General features: G+C 48.6%; 5 protein-coding genes across 5 annotated transcripts; 2 read left to right on the top strand and 3 right to left on the bottom strand.

Annotated features, from left to right (window-relative positions):
* Window positions 1–36: 36 nt before the first annotated feature.
* On the top strand, window positions 37–2,245 carry BT62DRAFT_1073586 (uncharacterized protein). The gene is made up of 4 exons (XM_043178949.1): window positions 37–330; window positions 386–1,455; window positions 1,505–1,956; window positions 2,006–2,245. The coding sequence occupies exons 1-4, from the start codon at window positions 123–125 to the stop codon at window positions 2,133–2,135; spliced, it is 1,860 nt and encodes a 619-aa protein (XP_043042550.1). The 5' UTR covers window positions 37–122; the 3' UTR covers window positions 2,136–2,245.
* BT62DRAFT_929047 (FolC bifunctional protein) lies at window positions 2,187–4,135 on the bottom strand. Its single transcript, XM_043185635.1, has 6 exons — window positions 3,864–4,135; window positions 3,694–3,808; window positions 3,520–3,647; window positions 2,821–3,467; window positions 2,583–2,773; window positions 2,187–2,530 (listed from the first exon to the last, which is right to left on the bottom strand). The coding sequence occupies exons 1-6, from the start codon at window positions 4,014–4,016 to the stop codon at window positions 2,271–2,273; spliced, it is 1,494 nt and encodes a 497-aa protein (XP_043042549.1). The 5' UTR covers window positions 4,017–4,135; the 3' UTR covers window positions 2,187–2,270.
* A 15-nt stretch (window positions 4,136–4,150) lies between these two features.
* Window positions 4,151–7,261, top strand: BT62DRAFT_944940 (uncharacterized protein). The gene is made up of 12 exons (XM_043187927.1): window positions 4,151–4,296; window positions 4,347–4,549; window positions 4,598–4,674; window positions 4,724–4,904; window positions 4,956–5,047; window positions 5,099–5,454; window positions 5,508–5,794; window positions 5,845–6,081; window positions 6,129–6,291; window positions 6,344–6,442; window positions 6,494–6,601; window positions 6,656–7,261. Exons 1-12 carry the CDS (start codon window positions 4,179–4,181, stop codon window positions 6,781–6,783), a joined length of 2,049 nt encoding a protein of 682 aa, XP_043042548.1. The 5' UTR covers window positions 4,151–4,178; the 3' UTR covers window positions 6,784–7,261.
* BT62DRAFT_887741 (MFS general substrate transporter) lies at window positions 7,166–9,554 on the bottom strand (the record flags this gene model as incomplete). Its single annotated transcript, XM_043182927.1, has 11 exons — window positions 7,166–7,265; window positions 7,320–7,450; window positions 7,507–7,739; window positions 7,775–7,853; window positions 7,903–8,165; window positions 8,215–8,318; window positions 8,366–8,488; window positions 8,539–8,882; window positions 8,938–9,113; window positions 9,170–9,273; window positions 9,328–9,554. The coding sequence occupies 11 exons, from the start codon at window positions 9,552–9,554 to the stop codon at window positions 7,166–7,168; spliced, it is 1,884 nt and encodes a 627-aa protein (XP_043042547.1).
* Window positions 9,555–9,798: 244 nt separating this feature from the next.
* On the bottom strand, window positions 9,799–12,024 carry BT62DRAFT_1073582 (ankyrin). Its single transcript, XM_043178948.1, has 7 exons — window positions 11,902–12,024; window positions 11,681–11,847; window positions 11,412–11,630; window positions 11,297–11,361; window positions 11,222–11,246; window positions 11,086–11,168; window positions 9,799–11,032 (listed from the first exon to the last, which is right to left on the bottom strand). Exons 1-7 carry the CDS (start codon window positions 11,945–11,947, stop codon window positions 10,078–10,080), a joined length of 1,560 nt encoding a protein of 519 aa, XP_043042546.1. The 5' UTR covers window positions 11,948–12,024; the 3' UTR covers window positions 9,799–10,077.
* Between the last annotated feature and the right edge of the window lie 104 nt (window positions 12,025–12,128).

Genomic DNA, 12,128 nt, shown 5'->3' with positions numbered 1-12,128 from the left:
GGCATCTTATGTAAGATTTTCAAACTTTCATGCTGTCAACCCTCAGCAAGTACTGTACCCCTGCAGCACATCTCTACTCACGTTGCCAAGCAACTCGCAAATTTATTCAATCGAAACCATCAATGTCGCCATTCGTAGAAGAGGATGTCGTGGAGGATTCAGAGCCGGAGAGGGAGGCGCTGAGACAGAAAAGGAGGCTGGAGCGGAAGAAAAGAAAAGAGGCTCGAGTCCCAACGGTAGCATCTGGTATTGATCTGTGCGACGATGATCAGAATGATGCACCTGTTGTACCTGCATCTGCGTCGATAGGTAGCGTCATCGGGATATCTGGTGAGTAGTGAAACAGCATGTTTCCTAATGGCCATAGTAACCCGTCGTTTTTCAGACGACAGTGTATCAGCTGCATCATCACATTCCTGGCATGGGGTCCCTGTCAAAGGGGTTTCTCAATCAGCACGACTCCACGACTGCACCACATCCTCTTCCGAACCACAATTGCCCAAGAAGAAATATGCAGACCCTATCCTCAATGATTCTGCGATATTCAGCGACTCTCTAGAGAATGAGGATGATGATGAACTGGGGTTGAACTTGGCTCGGTTTGCTTTCCCAGCTCAGCCGACACGAAAGGCGTCGTCATCAACCGTTACTTCACGTACCGAAAGTGCAGACGTGATATCAAAGCCTGTAGCTCCCAAGCAACCGCATCGTACGGATCGCTTTTCTGAGGACTTTACCGATGTGCAACTCGGAGGTCTCTTGAAATGTATTTGCTGTAACATATCCTGGACCACCAGGAAGAGTGCGGCCCAGAAGATGAAGCATGTTCAGTCATGCGCCAAGAAGAACAGCTTCTCAGACTCTGCTGTCCGTACACGCATCCGTCAGGCATTGGAGAGCGTAGATCCAAAAGATCTCGCCACCAAGGGTAGAGGCAGAGCAAAGAGCCAGGACGCTACAGTACCAGAAACATTTTTCCGTGACGTTGTTCATGATGTGGGACCTAGGAAGCGGACTAAACGCGTTGATGTCCTGGGCACCGTGAAAGCCCTTGTCGATACCCGTGACGCTATCCTTCAGAAAGCAGAGACTATCATTGGACATAGCGCTTCATCATCTACCCATCTTTTGTTGTCCGACGCGAATGGCCATGGCATTGCGGCCACGCAGGACCCCGGTCGTAGTGTCTTACCTGAACGTATGGCCTATGATAATTCACCCTTGCTGTGGAACCCCCTACACTCCGATGGTGATGCAGATCTGTATCCGGCCACACAAGCTTTTGGACCTTCCAAGTTTGGTGCAGAGCCTGCCTCTTCCACTCCTTCCACTCTGCCGTCGCCGACAGTCGACGAGCCATTTCCTGCAACACAAGCATTTGCTCCTTCCAAACTCGGTTCACGACAGGCAGCCTCATCCTCCCCCTTGTCATATTGCTCGAATCGTTCTTCTATTGTACGTACTCCCTATTTCAAGTGCCTCAAACAGGGCTGATAACACACAGAATTCGTCACTTTCACTCACTCCGTCCAGCTCAAACGCTCGATCTCCGAGGTCTCCCTTGCCTACAGCCAGTCTCCTTCCACCATATGACATGTTGCCCCTACAGGATGGCTACTATTCAGATCTTAGCGAAGCATGTCTGCATTTCGACCCTCATCTAGATAATAATCACATCGAAACTTCTAGCCCACATACAACGCAATCGATACCTGTTCAATCCGCGAAAAGAAGGAATAAGGCAGCGACATCGACAACGTCGGAAAAGAAATCTTCGGCAAAAGATAGACGCAAAGGCAAAGGCAAAGCAGTCAAAAAGCGCTGGAAAGAGAAAGATTTTGACGCCAACTGGGAAGAAGAGCTCAAAAAGAAAATAATGCGTGATACGGAACTCTATCAACGTATCTTGCGATATGAGGCAAGTATACCGATGATTAGCAGTTTCAACTTTTTCAAGTCAGCTGATGTTGCAGTGTCAGCCAATTGAATTCAGCGTTTTTGAGAGACTTGCGGGAGCCGAAGAGGACAGACCAGCGAATGGCATCTTTACCTTGAAACTGCGATGCTTCCTTGATGGTCAGGTAAGATTATTCATGAAGCTACCAAATGTCAACGGCTTACAGCGATCATGGTAGGCTATTCACTTCTATAGTGCAGTTACTCAGAACAGAAGTAGAAAACGTTGAGTTTCACGGTTCTACAATGTATAGTATTTAATCATTATATCTCAATTAACCTGTTAAAGGTGTACCTGCGATATCAATATCAATCTACAATGCAACTCTGGCGAGATTTGCGACCTCTATTAGGCCGCCCACCAGATGCAGGCTACCGGTGACCAGAACGCCTACGCCGTTAGTAGACTGTGAGGTAACGTTCCGCACTAGGTCCACCGCATGTTCGACAGAGGGCAGGACATGGACAGATTCCTGGGGATATGAAGGCACTATGCCATGCCAGGCGGCTGCAAGTCGGTGCTGAGTCTTTAACTCGGCCAAATCACCTTCTGGGATCGAGACGGCAGTTAAATCTAAACATCCTTTCTAAGTCAGCTCTTAATATGAAGTATACTTCGCACTTGCCTCCTTTGAAGCCTCCGTCCGCGTAGGTTACGTTAGTGCAGAAAATGACTTCGTCGAAGTACCGATCGGGAGCCTCTGAGCTTTGATGAAATTGGAGTTGCACCGACAGTTTTGCGTACATGGCTGACAGGAAGGAAGAACCAGATCGTCCGCTTGTGCAATTAAAGACAAGTATACGTTTTGGTCGTGGGCTAAATCATTGTCAGAACACTCCAAAGATAATTTATGAATGACATACCTGGTAAACTTTTCTGGCAAACCAACACCTGGACTGACGTGCCACTGCATACAGCAATCAAGGCTCTCAAGGGTATGCGCCCCGTCCAAAAACCAGGTCAAATTGTATGATGAGGGATCTGATACTCTTTGGCACCTTCCAGGCCAGCTTGTCTTCCTGAGACCCTCTATAACGTAGTCGTCCAACGCTACGTCGGTCTGCAGGTATGTCTGGGCTAGATAAACCGCAAGATTGGCGTTCTGTACTTGATGGACACCCGCGAGACCCAGTTTCACGTCGCTAAGACCAGGCAACACAGGGGTAATTGTAAAGCTGGAGGCCTTGAGCTCCTTAGCACGTTCGCGCAATACCTCCATGCCTTCTTGAGGCTGCTCCATAGTGAAAGCAGGGATGCCTTCCTTGTAAATACCTCCTTTTTGCCATGCAATTTCCTTCAGGTTTTTTCCAAGCACCGTGACGTGGTCTATGCCGAGTGCTGTGATACCAGTGACCACGGGCTTAGGAACGATATTTGTACTATCGTAAGTGCCCCCCACGCCAACTTCGAGAATCGTCGCGTCCACTTTTATGTCCAAAAAAGCATGAAAAGCAAGCAAAGTCAGATATCGGAAGTATCCTGGTTTTGCTGGAGTGTTCTCGTATTTCCTCTGCGATGAAGTTAGATTTGCAAACTATCAAGCGGTAGATTGTATGAAGCACCTTATCATTCTTCTCCAACCTGTCCCATATTTCGAAGAAGTATTTTGTAAATTGCTCCTCAGATATAGGTTCTCCGTTGACGCGAATACGCTCGCGTACAGCGACCAGGTGGGGGGATGTATACAAACCTGATACCATTCAGCCACGTGAATGAATATACAGAGAGGTACTCACCAATTTTCCATTCTGGCTTTGCATGCTGAAGAATGTTGCTAGTGAAAGCGCTGGCAGAACCTTTTCCTTTTGTTCCAGTGATATGAATCACATTGAGGGCATTGAGATCGTCCGGCTGTCGCCAGAATCATTTAAAAGCAGGACATCGAGCGTCGCTCGCAAGCACGTACGCTATATCCGATGCGTTCCAGATACTCGAGCATTTCGGGGATGGCAAAGGCGCTCGAACGGCCTCCAGATGCGCGCACTGCTTCCAACACGACGGCATTGGATTGCAGAGAATTGAGGCATTCGATGGCCTCCCTGTAGGAGTGGGTCGACATTAAACTCGAACGAAAACGAATATAACGATAAGATAAGGATACAGAACGAAAGAGGGAAGGATAAGAATGACCAGTGCCTAGCATGGATTGCAGTTGATTGCGGTACGGCAACAGGGCTCACGGTCCGGATTAGGCGCCCCTTCTTGGCGCAGACCTGTCTTTATGAAGTACGTCGCCCTACTCAGCGGCGGCAAGGACAGCTGCTTCAATCTTCTACACTGTGCAAAAAATGGCCATGAATTGGTCGCAGCCGCATCTCTTGGTCCCGAGCCTGGAAAAGGTCCTCATTTACCACCCCAATACTCGCCTCGACTGACTCCTCATCTTCAGAGGAACTCGACTCATATCTGTACCAGACAGTAGGCCAGGATGCCATCGAGATCGTTGCACGCGCGTTGGACGTACCATTGTATCGGAGAGTCATCCGTGGAAGCGCCGTGGAACAGGGAGCTGAGTATGGCGGCCGCAATTCGAAAGGTGGTGTGGATGGCGATGAAACCGAGGATCTGTACGAGCTACTGACTTCTGTCAAGGTGCATTACTGAGCCACTTGTTCATATATATGCTTATCATTATATTAGTCCCATCATCCCGACATAACAGGTGTATCGGTTGGCGCTATTTTGTCCAATTACCAGAGAGTAAGGGTAGAACATGTGTATGTCTCTTCCATTTTGGGGCGGATATACGCCTTCACTGATCTATAGATGCCGTCGTCTTTCTCTTTCCGCACTTTGTTATCTGTGGCAGAGACCCCAGGACGAACTTTTATCGGAAATGATTGACGCCAAGATAAATGCCGTTCTGATCAAGGTCGCTGGTATTGGACTTTCCAGAGAACATCTAGGGAAATCGCTGGGTGACATGAAGCCTCTACTATTCAAGCTTGTCAGTGCCGACGCTTCATTTCGTCCTTAGACTCTTCTTACGCATCCCCAGAACGAAAAGTACGGATCTCACATATGCGGTGAGGGAGGCGAATATGAAAGCTTGACACTGGACTGTCCTCTTTTCAAAAGTCGCATTTCTCTGTTAGCACTTTTTCCATTGTACGTTCTCATCTGCTGATGTGCCCTCCGCAGCTTAGAAACCGAAGTTGTCATACATTCAGACAATGATTTCGCAACCGTCGCATATTTGCGAGTGAAAAATGCCGTTCTCCTGCCAAAAGATTCGACAACGATGAATGTACTCGTACCTCCATTGTTGATCAGCCCCATATACACCAACATCTTGCATACTATCACGTCCAAAGAATCATCATCATTATCGCGTTCAATATCCTTGGATACTCCAGTAGATTCCAAGACACAGTGCGAATTTGGTATTTTGTCCGCAAGAGTGGGTCCTTGGATAACCGTGAGCAACGTGCAAAGCCAGAATCCGGACAATGTCATCATTGAAGAGGAGGTTACAGAGTGTTTCAACCTCCTTCAAGGTATATATTCCAGTCATTTTGTTCCATGCAATTTCTAACTTTTGTGATCATAGACCAACTCACACGACATGCTGTGCAATTATATCAATGTACAAATATAAACATTTTTGTTTCTTCCATGGATCTTTTTGCTCGAATTAATGCAGTATACGCGACATTTTTCGGTACTAGCCCGCCGGCTAGGGCGTGCGTCGCTGTAGATCTTCCTCGTCCCAGGCGCCTCAAGATAGATTGTATTGCCTTCGCAGACAAATCTCCAGCAGACCGACAAGCTTTACATGTTCAAAGTCTTAGTTATTGGGCACCCGCAAACATAGGTCCATATTCTCAGGCTATTATTGTGCGTGTCTTGTTGGTCGGTCTACATGTTTTGTTGATGTACTATCTTAGTCTGATGAAAGGGCATTCATATCAGGTCAAATTGGGTTAATTCCACCAAGTCTATCCATGCCTTCCCCGTCTTCTTTAGCCGTAGAGACCGTGCTTTCTATACAACACGCTGATCGTATCGTCGCCGCTCTCAAAGAAAATTCGAACTGGATGGGACACTGTCAAGCGACCATCTTTTGGTTATCTAATACCAGCTACCTTGATTTGGTTGCGGTGGCTCATGAACTACACGAGAAAGTAATTCGATTTATATCACTCTGATACCTTGATTCATGCCGTCACAGTATATAGGCTCCGGATGTCCTGCGATATATGCGGTGATTAAGTCCATCCCCAAAGATGCCCTTGTCGAGAAGCAAGTCCTATTTCACACCGGCCGGTGCTTAGTGCGCGATGAGTATGACGATGAAATGGTTTACGAGAATCAAACGCCGGTGTTAATCATTGGTATCTCTAAATCATTTCTACGTCGAACTCAGGTGTTAATTTACCGCCATAGGTGGCGTGGACTTCACCGCAGATGACTCGGTTTATTGGGAAATTTCTCGGTTTCAAGACAGCCTTTCATCCTGTGTCGTGGTCAGTGTCCGCGGAAGAGGTTCGTTTCGCCTCACTTCTTTTATTTCACTTATAAAAGTAAAAATATCAGCAAATGAAGCTGTCGCCAAGACACTGAAAAACAATTCTTCCCTGACCTTCTGTTGGCCACGCATTTTGTCAATACGCTTGTTTTATATCCATTCACGGGACACTTACGGTAAGCTCTCATCAGTCTCTCGTTGTACCGGAATCTTATAGCACTTGCCATCAGCGGATTCACTGTTGCAGAGCCTTTTTGGTTCAACAAGGTTACCCCCAATTACAAGCATTCCGTGTCGATTTCTATCATCTAGACGAAGAGACAATTGCGATTTCGTACTTTGTTTAATTACCGCGTAGACAGGCCAAGAAGACTACGCCACATTACGAATTGATCAATACTCATAATTTATTCAACTGGGGAGGACGAGGGAAACCTGAAAAATGAGGCGCCGTAGCACTAGTACACACAGCCTAAGCATCAAAGCAGTATCTTCGTATTATGCCTAAGAAAACAGAGCCAGCCTAGCTGAAAGAAGACATATTTTTAATATTTGTGAAGGAACACATCTACCGTTATCAGGGGATTAGAGAGACTAGGGAATAGCATTGCATACACTGCATCGTTCGATGAGGTATGTTAATAGTAGTAGTCCATACAAAACAAGTCAAGGCATGCATTTATCCAAAGACTAAGTCAACACACCAGTTCAGCGCGTATATATTCATACAGCTCAAAGATTTACGCAGCCTCAGTCGTTTGAAGCAACTTCATCTCTCCGAGTCTCCGCCTCATCGCCTTCTCTGTAGGAGTCGGAGGCACCATCCGGGCGATCATCGCACTGAAGAGAAGCCACACTCAGCGCACGTAAGGCCAGACAATCGTAGAAACAAACCCAGCTAATGTACAGAGTCCCCCAAAACGAAGCACCCAAACTACCCCGTTCTTTCCGTAAAAGACATTGGAGGGGTCGTTATCGGCACCCTTGTCCACAACTCGGAATATGAAGCTCGAGACCAACGAGATCTGGAAGGACCATGAAAAGCCTGCTCGTTGCTTAAAGTGAATAACCCCGGACATACCACAAACTGCGGCATCACAATGGCCAAGTTGTGAACACCGAGGATTGTCCCTCCCGCAACTGGAGTTTCGGACGGTACTTCATCTTCATCCGCTTCAAATTCGTCCAGGGATCGAGTGCGAAGCAAAGGCTGACGCTCGGAGACGATCCTTCGCGGAGGAGTTGATAGAGTACGGGTATGTGACCTAATGGGCGCCGGCGGCGAAGACATGTCTTTCAATAGCTGAAGGGGAACTGTTTCAGTAACAGGCAGTCTTGCAACGAATTACCTACCTCCATTATGATGGCGAACGGCGCCCACATTGCCACGGCCCAGGATACACCTACGAGGGCCACAAATATAGATGCCTGTACAGAAGATCATGCCGGTGATTGACCGGAAGAATTTGGGAATTACCTGTATAACATCGGTAATAAAAAATGTTGAAAACGTCAGAAGACTAAACCATAGCATTGCACCCGTCCAGATGTTCCGGAGTAAAAAGGGCATCATAGGCAGACGCAGCGGTCGGCGTTTGCGTGCGGCTTCCATCTGCCATTCACGAACTGTATTTCGAATGCGAGTGAGTTCAGCGTCTTCGTCAACATCCTGCTTGTGCGCCATCAGTCTGCGATCCCTGCTAGCCAAGTGAGGGAGAACAGTGCCCGAAATCACAGACACTGAATGACGATAAAGAATTCTATCACTGAGATAAACCAGCGAACGCACCAACGCTATACAGAAGCATTGCTAACTCCCCACGCCGTGCTGCAACATCACGGTCAGGTTCCTGGCCAATCTCACGGGCCATGACCTGCCCAATATATGTGGTGCTGCACAGAACTTAGATATGAAACAGATCCCAACGAAGTAAACGCACGAATAAAAGAGGAACGGGAACCATCCCATGAACGCAAAGAGCTGGACATAACACACGCGCCGGATAGCTTTGGGAAGCTTGATGATTGCCGTATATATGTTGTCGAGTATTTCGCGGAGTTTTCTAACGGAGCATGAGCCAGGAAGCGTCGTCCTCGGTAACCTTTGACTGACCCAGATTGTTTGGTGGTGGCAGGACGCTCTTGCTCTTCGTGACAATAGCATGTGATGAACACAGTGACGGTGAGTATGATATTACACAGGATGCAAAACTTGCGGAATTGGCTCCCCCCGAATATCTGCAGGAAGGGCAGCTTGGCCAAGGGAAAGAATCCAAATCCGAATCCAACAATGTTGCCAGCATGGGTCATGCGACCATGCCAGGCATTGCCAGCATTCAATTGAGAGGCTGGAGCGACGTCCAAAAGAAGGTTCCGCAGAGAGGCCTGAAGCGCGTTGAGGGCAAAGTCTAACAGATAGAATGCGGTCACTGCGAAACCGATGGCCACGTTCACAGCCTAGTATCATTCGATGTCAATAGATTCTAGGCAGACTGAAGAAATGACTACATACTTGTCTGTTGCGCTGCCCGTCCCAATCTCCGGCGCCCACCCCAAAAAGATCGACAAAGAAGGCAGCGATGGCTTCACAATAGGCGAGCACAAGGGTGGTCAAAACGAGGACGACCGTCGAGGATACAATCCAAAAGCGCCGACGGTACTTGGACGTTGACGAGTCCGAGATAGCGCCTAGAACAGAAATTATGGTCAATGATATCGATGGAGTGTGGGCCGGCGGCAGATACCAATAACGGGTTGCGCGACGAGGCCACTGATGGGCCCAGCGAGCCAGACAAGCGACGTCAGCTGCTCAGAGATGCCCAATCCCAGCAAGAAGGGTGTCCCATATCTGCCGATACGATATCTGTCAGCCTTCTAGTTACCACGTTGCACCGACACGCACCCTAGCTCGACTGTCCAGGCAATTTGGGCGCCCAGCATGGCGACACTAAGCGTTATAAGGTCCCATGTAGAGAGCCGTCTCCTTGCTGTCGACGTTGTCTCCACCTGCTTGGCTGATTCGATTTCCTCATGCTGGATCCCGGAATCGTCCCTCGTCTCTGGTGAAGGGTCATTGTGACGTCTTGAAGGCCAGGCTATTTGGGTTGTCGGGTCCTCAGTGTCGGCCATGGCATGATGCATTGAAGAAGAATTAAGAAATGTAGCAGACGTCAACGACGGTCGGAAGGAACCTTCGAGCAGTCTTGCATGCCTTCAGCACAAACGTTCCGAGCAACCTTGCATCCGAGTCATTCGCACCATTATTTCCACGTAAGGCCCATTTGTCACGTTTTTGGCATCTTTTGCCATATCCGGCCGTGCTTCACGCTCACATGTACCCTTCCTCGTCGACTCGCGACGTCCAAGCACCCAAGGCGACACCAGTCAATCATGTCTCATTATAGTAGTAATGTTAGACTGTCTATGTACGTAGGATAATAAGCAAATAAGCTTAAAGAGACTCCAGACGAAGTGATACTAGAGTTCATACAGAATATTGTAACAATACATATGGCACGTATTGCAAGGAGTCCAGTCAACGACGGAAAACAACAGAGCAAGGTAGAGCAAGAGGGAACGGCTATAATAAATCATACATATCTAGTAGTACAGGGTGGCCGATATACATCATGGACTAGTGCGCCAGTGGGGACTATGAGCGAAACGAGGACGTGGATAGGCCCCTCCTGTGACTCGTAAGCGAGTCAATACCATATAGAGGCTTGACTAAAGGGTGAAAAGCCATTCTTCGTCCGGCTATTGGAGTGTTGCTGTCTTCGGGAGTAAGGGGTGGTTCCGGAAACTGAGCGTATTGGCTCGGAGGCCCGGTATAATTCTCAGGCTCCTCAAAGAGGTCATCGCTGACCGACGCTAGGGGACGGGTAGAGTTGGATATTGACGATGATCGCGAAAGCAAAGGCCGAGGAAATATCGAAGGACGGGAAGATGTAGGATTGGTGCCAGCCCGTATTCGGTTCTCTGGCTGTGTGGAATGTGATAGGGACGGAGGTTTTGAGAGTAACTGAGACGCAGACATGGATGGCCTCAGTCGTCGTGGTGTTGTTGACCCACTTGGAGGGAGATTAGTGGAAACATCGTCCTCATGCACTGAAGGGCCTGCTGATGAAGACCCGTTCTGTGACCTGTTATCTGTTGAGGATGTGCCTTGGCTTCCACTCCGATTTCTTTTCATGTATTTCTCCATTGCGTCGGCATCCTTTTTCCGTACTCGCGTGGCGAACGGCGATAGGGCTGACATGGTGCCATTTGTGTGCTGCGGGGTGTGGTAGGGCGTACTTGAGCCTCCAGACGGTTGTGAGGGCGACGAAGAAGCGGACAACGACGATTGGCTAAGTGGAGCCGGAGTTAAACCGTTGCTTTCCAACTCTCCGCTGTCCGACGTGACCGTCGTCCTGCTGGTCCCCGATCCACTGCGCATCCTTGGTGTGGCTGAGCGGATATTTTGGGTAGAGTTCGAGATCGATGACCCAGCTCCACCCCATTCGTTGTTCCTGGCAGCGTTCTGCGCAAATATAGCACGTCGCGACTTTTTGTTGTTTTCAAACTGAAGCCGAACGGTATCTTGCAGCGTCTCCTGAGTACTGTATCTATAGACAGAGACAATAAGGTTACCGCCCAAGTACGACGAGCCTGAACTTACGAGTACGCATAGTCAGACGCGGTGAACCCGTCATTGTTGCGAGCGGTATATGAGCACCCTCGTTCTATTAAAAGTTGCACAACCTGGAAGTCTATTTGAGTGATAGCCAAGACGGGGAGAGGAATGAAGCACTTACAGTGATATGGCCCCATGAGCTAGCCCTAAATGGGATATTAATATGAGAACAATTGCAAAGTATTGAATGGCGTACGAATGCAGCGGTGCGTTTCCCTTGTTATCCGGCAGGTCAACATCGGCATTAAGATCACATAACATCTAGATACAGAATGTAAGCTGAAACACGGCGGAAGCGACGACCTATGCACCCTGACGAGCTCCTCATTTCCTCTAAGAGCGGCTATATGAAGAGCGGTTTTGCCGAGGCTATTTGACCAATCCAGGACTTGGGGGTAGCGATCGTAGTAGAGTCGTGCCATCCGCAAAGTAGCCCGGAGAGTATCATTGCTTGGTATGGAATGGTACGACGTGGCGGAAGGGGGCTTTTGGTCTGCCAGCAACATGAGAATTGTGTTGTTTTCCGAGTCCTGCGGCATGCATTAGTAGGTAAGCATCGCTCGCAACGTAAGCTACGCACCCGACTGAACTCGTAGTCATCGTGGCCCTCGGAGAGTAGGAACTCGAAGGTTTCCTCGTGGCCCAACACTGCTGCCCAGGCTAGCGACGTATATCGACGTGGTCCTGGGTCAATGTTGCGTATGTCGGTCCGTTCAATGAGCCTTTTCACCAGAAAAAGGTTGTTCTCTGTACAAAGACAAAGGTGAGCGAACATGGAGACCCCGTAGAAAAGAAACATACCCTTGACGGCACGGCGCAAACGGGCGGTGGTGTCCTTTTCAGCCATGGGAGGTGGTAAAGAACAGAACGGGATTCGCAGCTGACGAGCACAATTAAAAGAGTGGGTGACCTAATTTGAAAGTGACGACCACGAAAGCTGTGCCGAAAGATCCCCAGCCGGAATAATCACGCCGAGGTCTTGGTGCCTTGTATTTCAAATAAATTTCATATTCTTCGTGTTCCCGATT

This window comes from Guyanagaster necrorhizus (genome assembly GCF_019112545.1).
Source record: "Guyanagaster necrorhizus MCA 3950 unplaced genomic scaffold BT62scaffold_6, whole genome shotgun sequence".
Lineage (NCBI taxonomy): Eukaryota > Fungi > Basidiomycota > Agaricomycetes > Agaricales > Physalacriaceae > Guyanagaster > Guyanagaster necrorhizus.
This window is presented reverse-complemented; position numbering and strand designations above follow the sequence as displayed.

Bases quoted from the DNA above. Each gene is read 5' to 3' on its own strand.
- BT62DRAFT_1073586 (XM_043178949.1), top strand. From the start codon at position 123: ATGTCGCCATTCGTAGAAGAGGATGTCGTGGAGGATTCAGAGCCGGAG. The intron at 1,456-1,504 runs GTACGTACTCCC...GATAACACACAG, and splicing joins GCTCGAATCGTTCTTCTATT to AATTCGTCACTTTCACTCAC. The intron at 1,957-2,005 runs GTCAGCTGATGT...CGTTTTTGAGAG, and splicing joins AGCAGTTTCAACTTTTTCAA to ACTTGCGGGAGCCGAAGAGG.
- BT62DRAFT_929047 (XM_043185635.1), bottom strand. From the start codon at position 4,016: ATGTCGACCCACTCCTACAGGGAGGCCATCGAATGCCTCAATTCTCTG. The intron at 3,468-3,519 runs GTGCTTCATACA...ACTTCATCGCAG, and splicing joins GGTTGGAGAAGAATGATAAG to AGGAAATACGAGAACACTCC. The intron at 2,774-2,820 runs GTATGTCATTCA...ACAATGATTTAG, and splicing joins TTGCCAGAAAAGTTTACCAG to CCCACGACCAAAACGTATAC.
- BT62DRAFT_944940 (XM_043187927.1), top strand. From the start codon at position 4,179: ATGAAGTACGTCGCCCTACTCAGCGGCGGCAAGGACAGCTGCTTCAAT. The intron at 5,455-5,507 runs GTATATATTCCA...TTGTGATCATAG, and splicing joins GTGTTTCAACCTCCTTCAAG to ACCAACTCACACGACATGCT. The intron at 5,795-5,844 runs GTGCGTGTCTTG...GTACTATCTTAG, and splicing joins CATATTCTCAGGCTATTATT to TCTGATGAAAGGGCATTCAT.
- BT62DRAFT_1073582 (XM_043178948.1), bottom strand. From the start codon at position 11,947: ATGGCTGAAAAGGACACCACCGCCCGTTTGCGCCGTGCCGTCAAGG. The intron at 11,247-11,296 runs GTACGCCATTCA...TATCCCATTTAG, and splicing joins GGAAACGCACCGCTGCATTC to GGCTAGCTCATGGGGCCATA. The intron at 11,033-11,085 runs GTAAGTTCAGGC...CTCTGTCTATAG, and splicing joins GCGTCTGACTATGCGTACTC to ATACAGTACTCAGGAGACGC.